General features: G+C 39.4%; 1 protein-coding gene across 1 annotated transcript; it reads right to left on the reverse strand.

Annotated features, from left to right (window-relative positions):
• Positions 1-1,401: 1,401 nt before the first annotated feature.
• vkorc1l1 (vitamin K epoxide reductase complex, subunit 1-like 1) lies at positions 1,402-14,187 on the reverse strand. Its single transcript, XM_083532043.1, has 3 exons — positions 13,853-14,187; positions 7,015-7,124; positions 1,402-2,944 (listed from the first exon to the last, which is right to left on the reverse strand). Exons 1-3 carry the CDS (start codon positions 14,041-14,043, stop codon positions 2,724-2,726), a joined length of 522 nt encoding a protein of 173 aa, XP_083388169.1. The 5' UTR covers positions 14,044-14,187; the 3' UTR covers positions 1,402-2,723.
• Positions 14,188-16,000: the final 1,813 nt, after the last annotated feature.

Below are 16,000 nucleotides of genomic sequence, written 5' to 3' on the forward strand. Positions count from 1 at the left end.
GCAAATTACCACTTGCTGCCTAATATTTCCCACCCACTAACAGGTGCCTTGATAAAGAGATAATCAGTAATATTCACGTCACCGGTCATTGATTTTGAGGCAGAATGGAGAGGGTTTTTTTTTTTTTTTCCCTGCCAGGCCTAAAACAATTCTGAAATTGTTCAGAACCGGAACAACTTGTACACGCACTTCCAGAAGCCTGGATTTACATCATCGCGCATCACAGTAAACATTGCGGAGTAGTCGTTATATTTCCTCTTCTGCCGTGTGGTCGTCTGAGAGCAGGGGGCAAAGCAAACAGTAGACCCTGCTGCAAAAACCAACAGACACAAAACTCTGCTGCTTATGTCCCATCAAATGGAATAAGTAAGTGGGAGACTCACCAGCAGGTAGGAAAAAGTACAAGACCTGAACGAAGCAACAGAGGGAGACCCTGAGAACAGCCCTCTGTGGCTGATATTAATATTCTAATCCTGAAGAAGTAGTCTGCCCTGGTAGAGAGGCAGGACTGTCACTCAGCAGCAAATGCAAATCCAGAATCATTTTATAATCAGTTCGATTTAGTGAAACTGAATTAGGATTTCAAATGACATTGCTAAAGGAAAAGGTTTTGAGCAACTGTAGTGATGTGGCGATTCCACAATGTACCTCAATAGCTGGACGCTGGACTTCTGTACATTTAAATCCCACCTACACGGGCCGTTGAGCAAGACCACATACGCCCAAATAGATCTAAGCCATGATATTAGGCAATTGTTCAAAATGAACAAAGTTTTCCTCAATTGAGACACATTCAGTCTTCACAAAGCCTCTGACCTTTCCGACAGTGAAAACTTTTACATACAGCAAAGAATAAACACTAAACTGGGTTGTGCCAGATCAGGGTGTGACCACACTTCCAGGCCATGTGTTGTAAACCCTCATAATGACTTTGATACATGGCCACCACTAACTCCAGATCAAATGTAAGGAAGTGGAACAGAAGGCTACATGACTAACTGTGACTTCTGGGACTGAATCGAAGTTCAGAACGCCGTTTTGGTCATCCGTGGACAGACTGTTTTAAAGCCACGACTTTGTCGGAGCTTATTCAAGAGCTATTATTTCATTTTCACACAACAGTGTAGATGTTTTAACAACGTAAATCAGCATTACTCCATACTGTTATGTAATAATACAAAAGTAGAAGAACCTACAGCAAAATATCTCGAAGAAAACTCATGATTTAAAGTTAGACCCCGTCCCCCTTTTTTTTCTTTACATGGGACTTGAATTTGCATGAGAACGTTAATAACAACCAATAATATAAAACAATGTTGAGCCTTGAGTGTTTTGGATGTGGGCATGGAAAGAGGGGAAAAATAAATAAATAAAATACAATGATGCACAAGAAACAAGGGACACAATGGAATACTTTTAAGTACAACACATTTCGAGTCAAGGACAAAAAAAAAAAAATTTAGGCACATTATTTTCTAGTGAATGTTACTGTGTGTACAGGAATGCTGACATACAAGAGTATTTACAATAGAGAACAGAAAAGGGAGCTTGTCTGAAGAGCTGTCTCAGCAGGGTGGAGAGAAGTATGCACTGTGCCCGAAGACTCGTTCACAATTTTGCTTTTTCACCACCGTGAACTCCCGAGTTCCCCCCCCCCCAAAAAAAAAAAATAATAATAATAATAAAAAAAAAACATTACGCCTGACCTAGGAATAAGAAGGAACCGTACACTCCTCCTTAGGTGCAATTGAAACAAATTTATGACTAAACTGATGCCTAGTAATCGCTATGAAAAGTAAAAACTGGAATGTGAGAGCTTGGTGCAGATCTACAACACAACTGTAGGATGATCTCAATTCGAACATTTTTCCTTTTCGAATGTGACGCTGCTGAATTTTGTCCGTTTCCTCCTCGTTATTTCCACAAAAAAACAAACAAACTGAATATCTTCAATACGATATCCACTGAGGGAAGTGCAGGATAAAAAAAAAATTATAAAAAAAAAAGAGAGAGAAAATGTAGGACATAATTTTCATCTACACACCAACATCTCACAATTCTCCCACAGTTTAAAATTAGTGGTCTTATTCAAAAAGAAAAAAAAAGAAAAAAAAATACTGTAAACATAAAAAAAAAAAAGAAGTACATTTTATTCGCTTTACGATTTCTAGCCTTTTTATGGAATTACCTCTGTGATCCGTACATAAACCTCATGATCATGCACTTTTATTCATTAAAAAGACCATAATTCAGTTGATGTACAGCTCTCTACAAGAAAAACAGGACTTCAAGTCCACTCCACTGGATTCAAGTAAGCACCATTTAACAGGCCTATGCCTTCTCTATACTTCTCCTGGACTTCCATAATCGTAGCTGTTTCTCTGCACGCGCTCTTTTATTCGACTTGACTTATCCTGGCCCACATCCCTCATGAGCAAGTAACACAATACAAAAAAAAATAATAAAAAAAAAATCAATTCCTTCGTTTGTTAATGCAAATGAACTTGCGATCTGTGGCCCTAGGATTTCAATTTTCTTCAGATTGGTTATTTCCGGTGTTTTTTTGTTGTTGTTTTCTTTTCCTTTTTTTTTTTTTTTTTAAACATGTACGCAGAATAGACACTGGTTTGGAAGCAAGGTCTCCCGGTGGCAAGTCAAATGTTCGGAGGTCACATTTATTTTCTTTGTTTTTCTCTTATTCTTGTATTTTAATTTTTTTTCTTTTAGTCCCGCTTCAGCTGTTGCTTCCAGGCCTCGTTCAAGTAGACCAGCCTCTTGTAGTTGAGCACGAGTAGAATGAAGTTCAGTGCATATGTGGTAATGCAGATGATGCAGAAGTCTTTCAGGACAAAGTAGAGGATGTAGGCCAGGTACATCGAGCCTATCACCGAGACGATGGACGTGGTCATTAGAATCAGGGCGGCCATCGCGCTCGCAGTCAAACCTAGGGAGGGGGAGGGGACACACACATGGACCCGTTAATGACAGGAGAAAACATGTGAATGACAACTCCTCATTTGTCTGATCCGTCTGCAAGAACATTTCTCTTTCCAAGGGCAGGACTATTTTGAACAAATGTTTATGCTTTAAATCGTAACATGAGGAGCTGAAAATTCGTAGTGAACAGTTAGTCGAATTAAATACAGTAAATATTGTCATGTGGAACGGTTTGTTTTACTTGTTGCCTTTTTTCCCCTTTAGGAGAATCAGGAGACTTTTACTAAATAACTCTTCACTGGTAAGTATTATGGCATGGGGGAAGGGGTATCTCAGTGGTTAAGGCTCTGGATTACTGGTCGTTCAAGTACCCGGTATTGCCAAGCTGCCACTCTTGAGGCCCCTGTGCAAGGCCCTCAACCCTCTGTGCTCCAGGGGCGCTGTATCAGGCTCTCGGACCCCAGCTCCTAACATCGCTGGGATATGCGAAGAAAGAATTTCACTGTGCTGTAAAGTGCATGTGACAAGTACAAAACACCATACGTCTTTAAAATTACCAGTCTAGTTTTATTTACTTAAAACAGTCAATTTTTTTAAAGAATAAATCTAAGAAGTTTTAAATTACCCCCCAAGGTATTCTCAAGATATACACTGCATTTTGTAAGTATTATGTTTCTTGAACTAGCACAGTATTATCACTTCATACACCAGGGAATTTCATCATACCTGAGCGTGCACATAAACACTGCTAATGAACTCTTTCCGAAATTAAAACGCTGCCGGGAAAAGAAACCGACATCTTGGAGAGAGGGAAGAAGTGACCTTTCCCCATTTTGCACTGTTATGACCTCAAGTACACACAACCCCTTTGCATTCTCTTTACTTGTTTAAGGTCAGTCTATTCATAGATGCAAAGTTGCAGTAAGGACAAGAAGACATACAGTGTACACAAAGCTGAGGAGAGGTGATTACATACCTTATAGCACAATTGAAAAAGTGTCAATCAAATGCTTGGCTCTTTTTGTTTCCATTTAAATAAATTCAACTTATGGAAGGATATTCCGGACAATATTCAAAAGAAATTGCGAGGTAATCCAATTGCAAATCTTGTATTACCCTTCGCGTTTTCGCGAACGCACAGTGACTGCCAAATTTCAAATGTCATATTTAAATAGCAACATCAATTACCGCGTTCGCTTTTTTCAATTTCTCCTAAACTCGTGTGTCACCTGCCAAAACTCTTTTGCATTTGAATTTCCGATGCCTTGCACTGAAAGCTCTCAATCAAGCACCAGGGGTGGGACTACCTTATTGGGCGTGTTTATATTGGCAAGTGACGTCACTCACAGTCGACAGCCAAGAGAGGAAATACAAGTACAGTAATCCCCGCTTTACCGCGGTTTGAATCTGGCGCCCCCAGTTTATCGCGGAATTACATTTGTTTGATTTTTCTCGGCCTCTCGCAGATAGCACGATAGACCAAAAAACTTTTTTTGCCAATTGTTTTTATGGAGTTTTATGTGAAAATAATACAATTTATTAATAAAAATAGAATTTTTTATTATAAAATGACGTGAAATGTTAATACAGTACAGCACTGTATACATAAAATAGCATTTTTGGGGTGGCATCTGTTTATCGCAGGCGGTTTTGAAATAAAACAGGGCGATTACTGTATTGGGCGATTTTGCTGAATGTTTTGAACAACTGAGATTGTGGAGGACATTATGATGCTCACGCAGCAAGTTGCATGGATTTAAAGCAGAAAAAGTAATGGAAAGTCGTTGTGGTTTTTTTTCTTCTGGAATGTGACGCATGTTCCTAGTAGTTCATATTGTAAGGTGGAGACATGACTGCGACAAATATTTATTTAGTTTTATATTTTTTTCCAATCCTCACATGAACATACATTAAAATATCAATAGTAACCAATAAATACTTGGATTCAATCAGTCCACATAATTTATTCGCAATAACCCAAATCAGACTTGGATATCGGTGAGAGGAAACGTGATCATGTGCTTCATTAGACACAAGGTTTGGCTAACTCGTGGTCCGATCAGGTGGCCACGGAAGACTACATGTGGGAGAGTCTGAGTCAGCAAATGGCACAGCTCACAGGGGAAGTAGGAGAAAGAGAGAGAGCAAAAATAGAGATATAATAGAAAAAAAAAGGTGAGTCATTAAATGGAAGCACAGAAGGTCAAAATGACATTTTACCTGTTTCAAGCAGACTGACATGAAATGCATGAAATTTGACATCTAGATGATTTCATGATATAGTGCTGAACCTTCAGCCCCCCCTTTTTTTTTTTTTTTAAGTAAAACCCCACTGTAAACCACATATTTTTAACAATTATAACTAGTTGCCAGAAATTAATTATTGAATAAATAAAAACCTCTTTTTTTTATAATACTAATGTCTGGTACATCTTCATTATAAGACGTTACACTGCCAGCTGGTTGGACCACAAAAGCAAAAAGGTGTGTGTATGAATAGTTTGGATGCCCCACCCATCTAGTGATTCAATACAAAATGTGGTTTAGTTTGCAGTGGCAAGATAATAAGAGTTACATATGACGTTTCAGCCCAGTAAAACAAACTCAGTCATTATGGTTTCACCTTCTACAAAACAGAAAAATTTGACTTTTAAAGTAAACTAGGGCAAAGTATAAATTCTCAAGCCACTGTGAAATTTTAATGTATGTTTCCCTGCTTTTGGTGTTAATTGTATGGGAGATTTAATTTGGTTGAATCTGAACAGAAATCTGAACGATCCCACTCTTCCACAAACTCCCATCCATTTAGCAAAAAAAAGAAAAAAAAAAAAGAAGGTTTTTCAATGGGAACATCATTTGAGGAATTTGTGAAATATTCCAAGTTGGAAACTTAACAGAATTTTTTTCGAGGAGGGGGTGGAGGAGGGGGATTTATAGAAACTGTATGTATGCAAACAAACATTGTTTGATCATAAGCTGACATGCATGCACAATATTAGAGTTTTAAAAATGTTTTTAAATTTGCGTTGATCCTTATTAGAATTGTATTACACAATAACACACAGCAAGTTTTAAACATAAATGTATCTAACATTTATGTAATTTACATCAATACTAACCAAGTGATTTTGTGTGCAGGATTCAAATGATGCGTGTTGTGTTATGACATGCGCAGGACATGCACGGTGCATGTTGGGGGTGTGGCCTCAGGGGCCCTTCAATAAGTGTGCTGTGTGCATGTGATTGATTCAATTGAAATTCTGATTGTTTTAACCAAAATTATCCTGCAATATTTTTTTTCCAACTACATTTAAGTTCCCCGTTATAGGCTAACCTGCAATTTTGCAAATTCCCAGTTCATTCCAATTAATACACATTCATTCCCATATATTCCTGTTAATTCCAATGGAAAGTTTCCAGTCTTGAAATTTTGCAACCTTATTCTTTACATATAATATTTTACTTTCCTTTTAGGAAGCCTAGAGTATGAATTAAACCAAGAATTGCATTGAACCAGAAACCTTGTCCATTTACAGAATGGGTCTCTTTTGCAGTATGGTTTGTTGGATTTTCCCACCTTTAACCCATCATCAAAGACAGCTGTAGAGGCTTTCTAACATCACCTCATCCTGTAACTTGATCTGGACAGAAAATGAACAGTTTTCATACTGGAACTCAGAAGTTGAACAGAATTTCTGATATTGCTAAAGCTTGCATTCAACGTATTTTGCTCACGGTTAGTTTTTTAAACTTTTTTGTCAAACTGATTGAACTATTTTGTGAGTAGTAGTCTCATGTAGTCATCCTATGTTGCCTCTAAATAATGAATCAAACACTGATTGAGCTCTCATCTGTACCAGACCCTTGATAGCATACTCTTGATTAGTTAAATCCCACAAGACTGACATAATTAAATGGTGTCATTTTGTGCTGGCGGAAAGCCACAATTGTTGGCGAAAGAGGAATCCGTTTCTGGATCACTGTAAAGGCCGACTCGTGCGTGTCTGACAAGTTAACTATTTGGTCATCGACTGCCCTTTAAAAAAAAAAAAAGCTAAATCGTTGTCAAGCACTTACCTAATAACAGCTGAAAGACATAAAACAATAGTCCGTAGACACTGTTTGGTTGATTTATTGCACTGTTGTTACCAAAGATGGACCCCAACAAGCCAAATCCTCGACCCCATCTGCAGAGAAGGAGAGAGAAACGGCATGGTTTATGAGGCCAAAAACAAACAACTTCAGTGGTTTTATATAAAGATTAATATCCGTGCCTGCTCTATTTGAAACACAAAAAAGAGCAAAGAAATCTTTGGCTGAAATAATAAGTCACAAGATAAACAAAACACTGAAATTGAATATGGAAAGTGGAACAGAATTTCCCCTTGAGCAACTCAGACGTCACCTTTAGCGCTAATAACTCCACATGTGAGATAATATTCTAAATGAAGGAATACTCGGTACAAGGAACACTCATCCGTACTCAGCTCTCGCAAGCCCTTCAGAGGGCTAGAATCTGACCTGCTATCATCACTGTGTGGATGCATGTGATGAAGCCGAGAAACCTAACCCCTAATCCCCTCCCTGACAGACAGATCAGGCCAAAATCTTGTGAACGATGGACTTCAACATTGCTGTTGCTCTTGTCCCAAATCACATACGGTATATAATAACGGCAATGACTTTATTAGGTAAATTAATCTATGAGTAAGACCACGCCCATATTTAAATTCCATCCTGAGGAAGGTTCTTGTCACTGGACCTTGTGAGGGGGCAACAATTCCATTCATCGGCCCACCAGTGTTCTTGTCATGTATTGGGTTCCTGGATAAAAATGTACTTATGAGTAATCCCAAGTTCCTGAATCCAAAGCACTTTGGGTTTCTCTCTCCAACACAATAAGGCTGGTGCTGGAGAGCTGATGAGTGTACTGAGCCATGTTCATGTAGGGTTAGGAACTAGGAAAAAGGTTTGCTCTTGCTATGTAACAGTGTGTAGTATGTACTTAGTATGTACTACATGGTGCTTGGCTGCCTCTTGATGCTGTAACTGAAATACGAGTTGCTCAGCTCTAATCCCACCGCCTGCTACATTACAAACATAAAAGGCACAATCCAACCTCCTAAAAAAACTCCTAAAATGCTTCTGCAATCCATGCAAGTTCATTTATTACTAAATCTAGTAAAAATAAATAAATAAATAAACATTCATGCTGATGCCTACACCACGTCCCTAAGCACGTAAAAAATGGAAATAGTTCTGCAGATGTGAAGAGGGCATTTTTTTTTTCTTTCTCTGGTTGGTGGGTAAAACAAAAACCACTCACTTTGAGACTCATGGTTGATAGTCTCAGAATGTACACCCGGCTGTGTTCGAGTGGGCGGGATGGCTTCATCTTTCTTCACCCTAAGACAATCAGTGTCGCTAACCAAACTGTGAGTCTCAGGTATGTGGAAGAGGGTAAACGGCACAGAGAATGTGACATGTGACACACAGCATGAGAAGCAGTTTAAAAAGACACAGCTGCCTGGCTTTATGCTTCTCGTAACCTTCACCGTTTCCAGCTGGCGTCCGTGATAGTGGTCATATGATATGGCTGAAGAGTGAGAGATGACCAGGGTACAAATTGGGGGAGGGATACACACAATCTGGAAGTATACTGCATCTCCAGGGTACCTTGGGAGGTAAATTACCTCTCCCTGATATTAATCAGGAAATAATTATAATAATAACATGGTTAAGGTGCTTGGCCACTTAATGAAAGTGACCTACATTTTGAACGCTAAATCCCACTGAGTCCTAATACTTTAAAGATGTACCAAACAAAAAAACACTGCATGGTAGCATACACGACAAGACTGAAATCGTCGGATCACTGTTTGAAAAATAGAAAAGAATCGTTACCTATTACAAAATCACTGGGCCATGAAAGTCTGCATCAGCTATCTGCATCTCTGCTATTTGTTTGTCTTATCTGTCTGCTTTTTAATAAGGATTTAACACGGCTTTGTACACCGTCACAAGAATAAACGCTTTCAATTAAGTCTGATAGAGATTCGATTAAATGACAGAATGCAGCAAACTGGCCAAAAACAAAAACGCGTTTTTATACCACTATTAATATTTTACCAGGATTTAAAAGGGTTTTTTAATTTGGGCAAAATTCACGTTAAACTCCATAGAAACTGTGCACAGATAAACAGCACACTCATGGGAAATAGGAAACGTTGATCAACATGGTATCCCTTACATAATCAGCCTAATTGTTTGCTAAAAAAAATTATAAATAAATAAATAAACCCCCCCTAATGATCCATTTCCACTTGCACACACTTTGCAGCTTTTAACCTGAAGGATCCGGTCTGCAAAAGAAAAGCCCAAGTTTTGTGATGATCTAGTAACAACTGATGGAAAGGAAACTAGTCTAACAATGCAACAAATAACACTGTCTAGTAATTTAAACCGTAGCCCACATCACTTCTTAAGATCCAAACCAGCTCAGTGAAAGTGGTTTCAAAGACTCTCAAAGAGTAATTTAAGGGTATGATCAAAGCATGTGATCATTTTCAGGTATTATTTAAACAAAGTTTTATAATGCACTTATAATGCAACCAGGTCTTAGTAGTACGATTCATCTCTCTTTTACAGAAATAAACGAATTACAAGCTGATACAAGCCAATATAAACATTGATGATAATTCAGAGTGAAATATCCAAAACACCTAAAATTAGAGTGTGACTCATAATCCTGTATCTCTAACAGACCGTGAAATCTCATTAAAAAACCATGAACAAAATCACTGGTTATATTTATGGATTGTTAGTGGTGCTTGAAAAGCATCACTATTGTTTCAGCTACACTATATAGACAAATGTTGGGGGACACCTCACCATTGATTTGTATGTGCTTTTTGAACATCCCATTCCATGTTTAGTCTCCATTTGCTTTTGTAATAACCTCCACTCTTTTGGGAAGATGTTTCACTATATTGTGGAGATTTGTGCTCATCCAGACACAAGGGTGTTAGTCAAGTCAGGTACTGATGTAGGGTGAGGAGGCCTGGGAGGCACTCAGCACTCCAAGTCCTCCTGAAGGTGTTCATCAAGTTTGAGGTTAGAGCGCTATAGCAGGCCACTCAAGATCTTCCACTCCAAACTATGTAACCCATATCATTGCCTAAGCACAGTGTACTTTTTGTAGTATGTTTGTAAAGGTAATATTGTCTGTCTGTCATACTTGGCTTTAACCAGCGGGACCTAGTGGGACCAGTTAATAGAGCACAGGCTGAACTCGTTAAACTGGTGACTTCACAAACGGGTATCTTTCCCAGCTTCTTTATTTAACTCTACGTATAAATAATGACAAGCTCGGAGCTGTGTGATACTCGTCAAACAACTCGGGCGCATTAGGTGTGATGTTATTAATCGTTTTTGTACCTTTAACATCAGCTCAGCCTTCAAACACGCAAAAGGTTTGATTCTGCTATTTAACATCGCAGAAAATCGTGAACATCGGATGTGAAAAGTAATTAAAAATCACTGAAGATCAACTCAATTTACCACAAACATTTTCACTACCATTCAGGAAATACACATCAACTAATATAAATAGATGAGCCTTTATTTGTCACATATATATTACAGCACAGTAAAATTATTTTATTCACATATCCCAGCTTGTTTGAAGCCTGGGGACAGAGCGCAGGGTCGGTCATGATACAGTGCCCCTGGAGCACAGAGGGTTAAGGGCCTTGGCTCAAGGGCCCAAGAGTGTCAGCTTGGCAATACCGGGGCTCGAACCCCCAACCTTCCGATCAGTAACCCAATGAGGATCAACCACTGAGCTGGCACTCCTCTGGATATTAAAATTATTAACAACTATGGATGCTTTTTTTTTTATTATTATTACTCAATTGCACTCCTCTTAAAAAAACAAAAATATCCAGGGCATTGGATTTACATTTATAAACAGAATCAAATGCATTTAGCTTGGTTTCAGAGACATGTCTCTCTCGCCATCCTTACACAATCATCTCACATCAATCCAGCCACAAAGACGAACCTTTACCCCAGACAGTTCTAACGCCGCACTATAGCGAAGTGTATTACTGACAAACAGAATATAGTTAGTAAGTCGATCGCTGTAATTTGAAGTGACTGAAACCGGCTGGAGAGATCTTCCAGTAACATCCAGTCATCCTATTTTAATAAAGTGGTCTGACTATGTTTAAGATTCATTGATCTTTTGCCATTTCCAAACGTGAAAACAAGCTGGATTAAAAAAAAACGTCCACTCTTGAGAAATGAGCTCGGCCTGCTGTAATAAAAGCCATGCATTTAGTGATGCATGCGTCAAATGTTAGAAAGAAAAGAAAGAAAAAAAAACACACCATGTATGGAATGACAGAACCCTGGAAAGATCATAAACAAAAACATATGATCTGATGCGGTGTTGACCACAACACACACCGTCTCAGAGGCGTGATGATATAATGTGCTACCAGATTGGATTTACTAATTGGAACTTTTATAAATGTGACTATAATGTAACCACAAGTCATGAACTGTCTCGATGCTGTATTCTCAAATCTGGTTCATGCCCCTGCAGCTCTAACAGCAGCGCTACTCGCTATGTTTCAAACGATGGGATCAGAATAGTATGTTTTTCCCAATGTGTTACGATTTTTTAATAATACATCATTCATACCAAATTCTACAGCACATAAACACACATTACCAGAGTTTCCGAGAAAATCCTTCCACTGGTGATAGAGCAGTCCTCTGTGAGATGCTTATTAAACAGCATCAGTGCTTCAAAATCCTGGTTAGATGTCAAGCTGTTTTTTGTTACAATAAAAAAAAAAGATTTTCATAAGTGAGGAAACAGGAAATAAGTTTTAATTGTATTCTTTCATGGCCGATGTGTTGCTCTTTTATGCTGGATTATTTTGTTGTGCTATGAGTAATCATTGATTGTAATAGTCTTTTGTCCTAAAAGACAACACCCATGTACAATACGTTTCTTTAACCGACTGGACAATCGCTGCACTATTGTCACTTTCTGTCACGGGCCAAAGTCTAATGTCTTCTATGCTTGGTCATTTGTGTAAGCTGTAATTAGGCTTTTATTAGTTTGTGTCTTGATCAGTGCAGCACTGTTGTGCCTGCTAATAAAGCTGGTCTTGATTTTGATCGTTGACACTTCAAGATGTGTGCTTATTAAAAAAGTCCCGTTTGAAGTGATAACTGACACTTCACCTCGTCAAACCATCCCCTATTTGATTATTTCTCTATAACGGAGAAGTGGTGGAGCAGTGGTTAAAACACTGGACTTCGGATCCAAAGATCGTGAGTTTAAATCTCAGCCACACCAAGCTGTCACTCCTGGTCCCCTCAGCAAGGCCCTTAACCCCACCGCTGCTCAACTGTTTTAAAAAGATATAAGATAATAAGAAATGTGACTTTGCCAGGTGACGAAAATGCACATAACGGCATGTGACATTGCGTTTTATTCGTTACTTCAAGCGTGTCACCTTCACACCTCCGCTGTCTTTTATACTCGTACAGCAAAAGAGTAGATTTGAACAAAAGTTCGAATCAGATACGGGATGTCACCGAGCAGTCCTTCTCCAATACCGCCCGACGCCGATATAATATCGAGGACGTAAACGCAGCGATTGATCCACACGCGATCAATTTTCCAATAAACTACGTTTGGACTATTTAGGCAATCGGGGAAACACCGACTCTGCAACATACTGAGCGAAATCAGTGCACCAACAGCCCATCTACAGGTGTTCACCTGAAAACAGTGGGTAAAGGCATTGATCAGTATAAATCACAAAGTTGGAAGGGTGAAAGTGACCGGTGAACGTGTAAACATGAATAAAGGATGTCCTCAGGTTGTTAATCAGAGCTGTGGTTGAAGAAGAAAAAAAAAAAAACCTCCTCAGTTCCACGTCAGTGAAATGAATCCATCTGTGTCAAGGGTGATCCTGAACACAAACCACGCCACCCACAGACATTTAGCCTGAACTATTCATTAACCTGTCTCTTTATTGCCATTTGTATGAATGCAAATTTCAGCAAAAAATTATTACACAAATAAATAAAATAATAATAAGCGCCGTTCGGAAACGCCTTAGAACCAAAAACCCCGGGTCAGTCTGACACCTAGCAAACGCTAGCATCTAACCTAGCATCTGTAAAAACATTTTGGATCAAAATACATAAATAAATAGAAAATTCAAATACAAAATGAATCAGGAATAGTGTGTGTGTGTGTGTGTGTGTGTGTGTGTGTGTGTGTGTGTAATAATTCATTGAGAGCTCTTTTTGTTGAAGTGGCTAAATATCTAGGATTATTCAAGCTAAGCAGAATAGAAATGTCCGTTTTCCGACACCAATTTTATTTGCTATAAAAGTGATATAAAACCGTAAACACTGTACTCATTTACATTTTAACACTTCTAGCCGGGACATGCAAAATAATCGGTTATTACCATGCTATGAATGCTAGCTGACTGGAGCTAGCTAGGGCTAAGACACATTTGTTAGCCGTTAGCTAGCAACATTCCCTCCATTCAAGATGAGCACGCAAACTAGTGGGTTATTTATGGGGTTGTAAAAGAAAAAGGCTGGTAAATAGTGTTTGTGTTGGAAGACAAAATAGTCAAATGTAGGCTTTGTTGGGATCAGCTAGAAAGGGAGCTAAAACAACCGGCAGATCTCTGACCCAATCCACATGAAGCGGTAGTCGGGCTGGAAGTGAGCTCCAGCCGTACTACACTACCGTACTAAAGAGTACACACAGGGGGGAAGCACTGATCACACTCGTGTCATTCATTAGTATGGGAGTATGCAGGGTTTTTTGTCTTTTGGATGTAGCCGATTAGCCTCACAGGCTTCTCTTTACCTTGATCCGAACACTTTGGAACAGCTGATAGAGTTGCTGAGGTCGCACATGGCCCGGTAATCCGCGTCCCGCGATTTCTCCCTTTCCACGTGAAACGCGTATACGGACAGCAGTATTCCCAGCAGGCAGACGAGGAACCTGGCTATTTTTTCCCACCGAGGGGTGGACACTCTTAAGACGGGCGCCGCCATGTTGGGTTTTATTCCGCTCCGTCCCCGGCCTTGCACGCACACGCAGCGCCTTCTCCGACCATTGGGCCCGCGGGAGCGGAGGACGTGGAAGAGCGTCGGCGCGCGCGCGCCACAGCGGCAGGGGCGTGTCCACCGCCGACTCGGCACTCGGGAGGCGGCAGGGGGCGCGCGCGCCCGCGCGTGCTCAGGTTGAAGGCAGACAGCGGTGGTGCAACACGCGTACCCCCCCCCCCCCAACCAACACACACACACACACACACACACACACACACTCCAAGAGGGTTTGTCTTGAATATGGACAAAAACAAAACTTATGCCGATTTATTTCTTTATCCAATTCACTTAAAGCTCCAGGGTCCCCTGGATTAACCCTCTGGTTCCAGTCTATGTGAAGTCTCTGTTTATGGTGTTTGTTATAAAAGGGACATTATTTTATTTAATATTTATTTAATGTAGTCCTGGGGTGTGCATATTTTCTGCTCAAAGTTATCCTTAAGATCATATTTATAATCATATTTATAATCAAAAGTTACCCTGGATGAGTAACAATATATACAAGATGTGTGTGTGTGTGTATATATATATATATATATATATATATATATATATATATATATATATATATATATATATATATATATATATATATATACAAGTTAGGAAGATTATTGATACAGAATCATGATTGAGATTGATCATGTAGGACTGTGGGACTAATACAGTGAGGCAGTGTGTTTTATATATAAGTCAGAACTTATGAAAAACAATCCAAAATATGAAATACATGATTTCAGTGAATTTAGTAGAAAAAACTAAGAAATCTTACAAAAACCTAGTTATTGTTATGAACTGCAGCGTTGTCCTGTTAAAAGACGCAGCCATCACCACCACACGAGTGCCCTCAGTCAAGAGGGATGCCTGCTGCAACATGTCCACATAGCCAGCTGCCGTTTTACGCCCCTGCACACCCTGAAGCTCCATTTTCCCATTAAAGGAAAAATCACCCCAGATCATGATGGAGCCTCCTCCACTGTGCAGTGTTAAAACATCTCCAGTGGGATCTTCTTGTCATGGCAATATTGTTGGTAGCTTTTAGGACCATCCAGGTTAAATTCTTCACCATCTTTGGTGCTTCCTTGCAAATTCCAAACGGGCAAGTTTGTGATGTGGAACGTTTTTTGTTCTTTAAGTTTTTTTCTCACAGACGGTGTCTTATGGTTATTAGGTTTTAGTCAGCATCAGTAAGGGCCTTGATTTGGGTTGAGGATCAGCCTGTGTCTTCACGGACAGCCCGTCAGATCCTTCGGCTTAGTGCAGGTGAAATGTTTTTGGGTCTACCTCTTGATTTATTTGTCTCATTACCCTGAGGATTTTATAAAGAAATTTAAGATGACTGTCTCGGCAGTAATGACGTGTTGAGGGAGCCCTTGCTTGTGCAGCTGAACAGTCCTGCCACGTCCAGAAACAGAAAGCCTTTTTGCTTTTGCCATCAGGAGATCATGACATTGTGACTGTCTGAAGGACAATGACATTAAAGTGATGTAAAATGACATACTTTTGCACAGATTTGAACTTTTAAAGGCTGTGGTCTTAAACTTTTGATCAGCTGATGACCAGCCTGTTGGAGTTTAAATGCAGTTTCAATAACTCTCTATTTTTTGTCTTTTGCTTTTGTTTCTTCTTTTGTCATTTTGAAGAAGTTCTTACAACCTGGTTATGATCTATTAGCATGAAATGCAAATACGCAATATGTTTTCCAGGTCTTAAGATTTTGTTCAGGAGTGTATGTGTGTACACACCTGTGAACTAATATGAACTAATAATACTATGCTAAAGCTCCATAAAATTTTATTACACAGTACAGAGTCTTTTTTGTGGGGTAAACAGAGTACATCTTGTTTTGGCAGGAGAGTGTGTTAGAGAAGTGAAGTAAAGAGTGCAGGCAGGGTGAAGTGGG

This window comes from Silurus aristotelis (assembly GCF_946808225.1).
Source record: "Silurus aristotelis genome assembly, chromosome: 26".
In the NCBI taxonomy this organism is placed as follows: Eukaryota; Metazoa; Chordata; class Actinopteri; order Siluriformes; family Siluridae; genus Silurus; species Silurus aristotelis.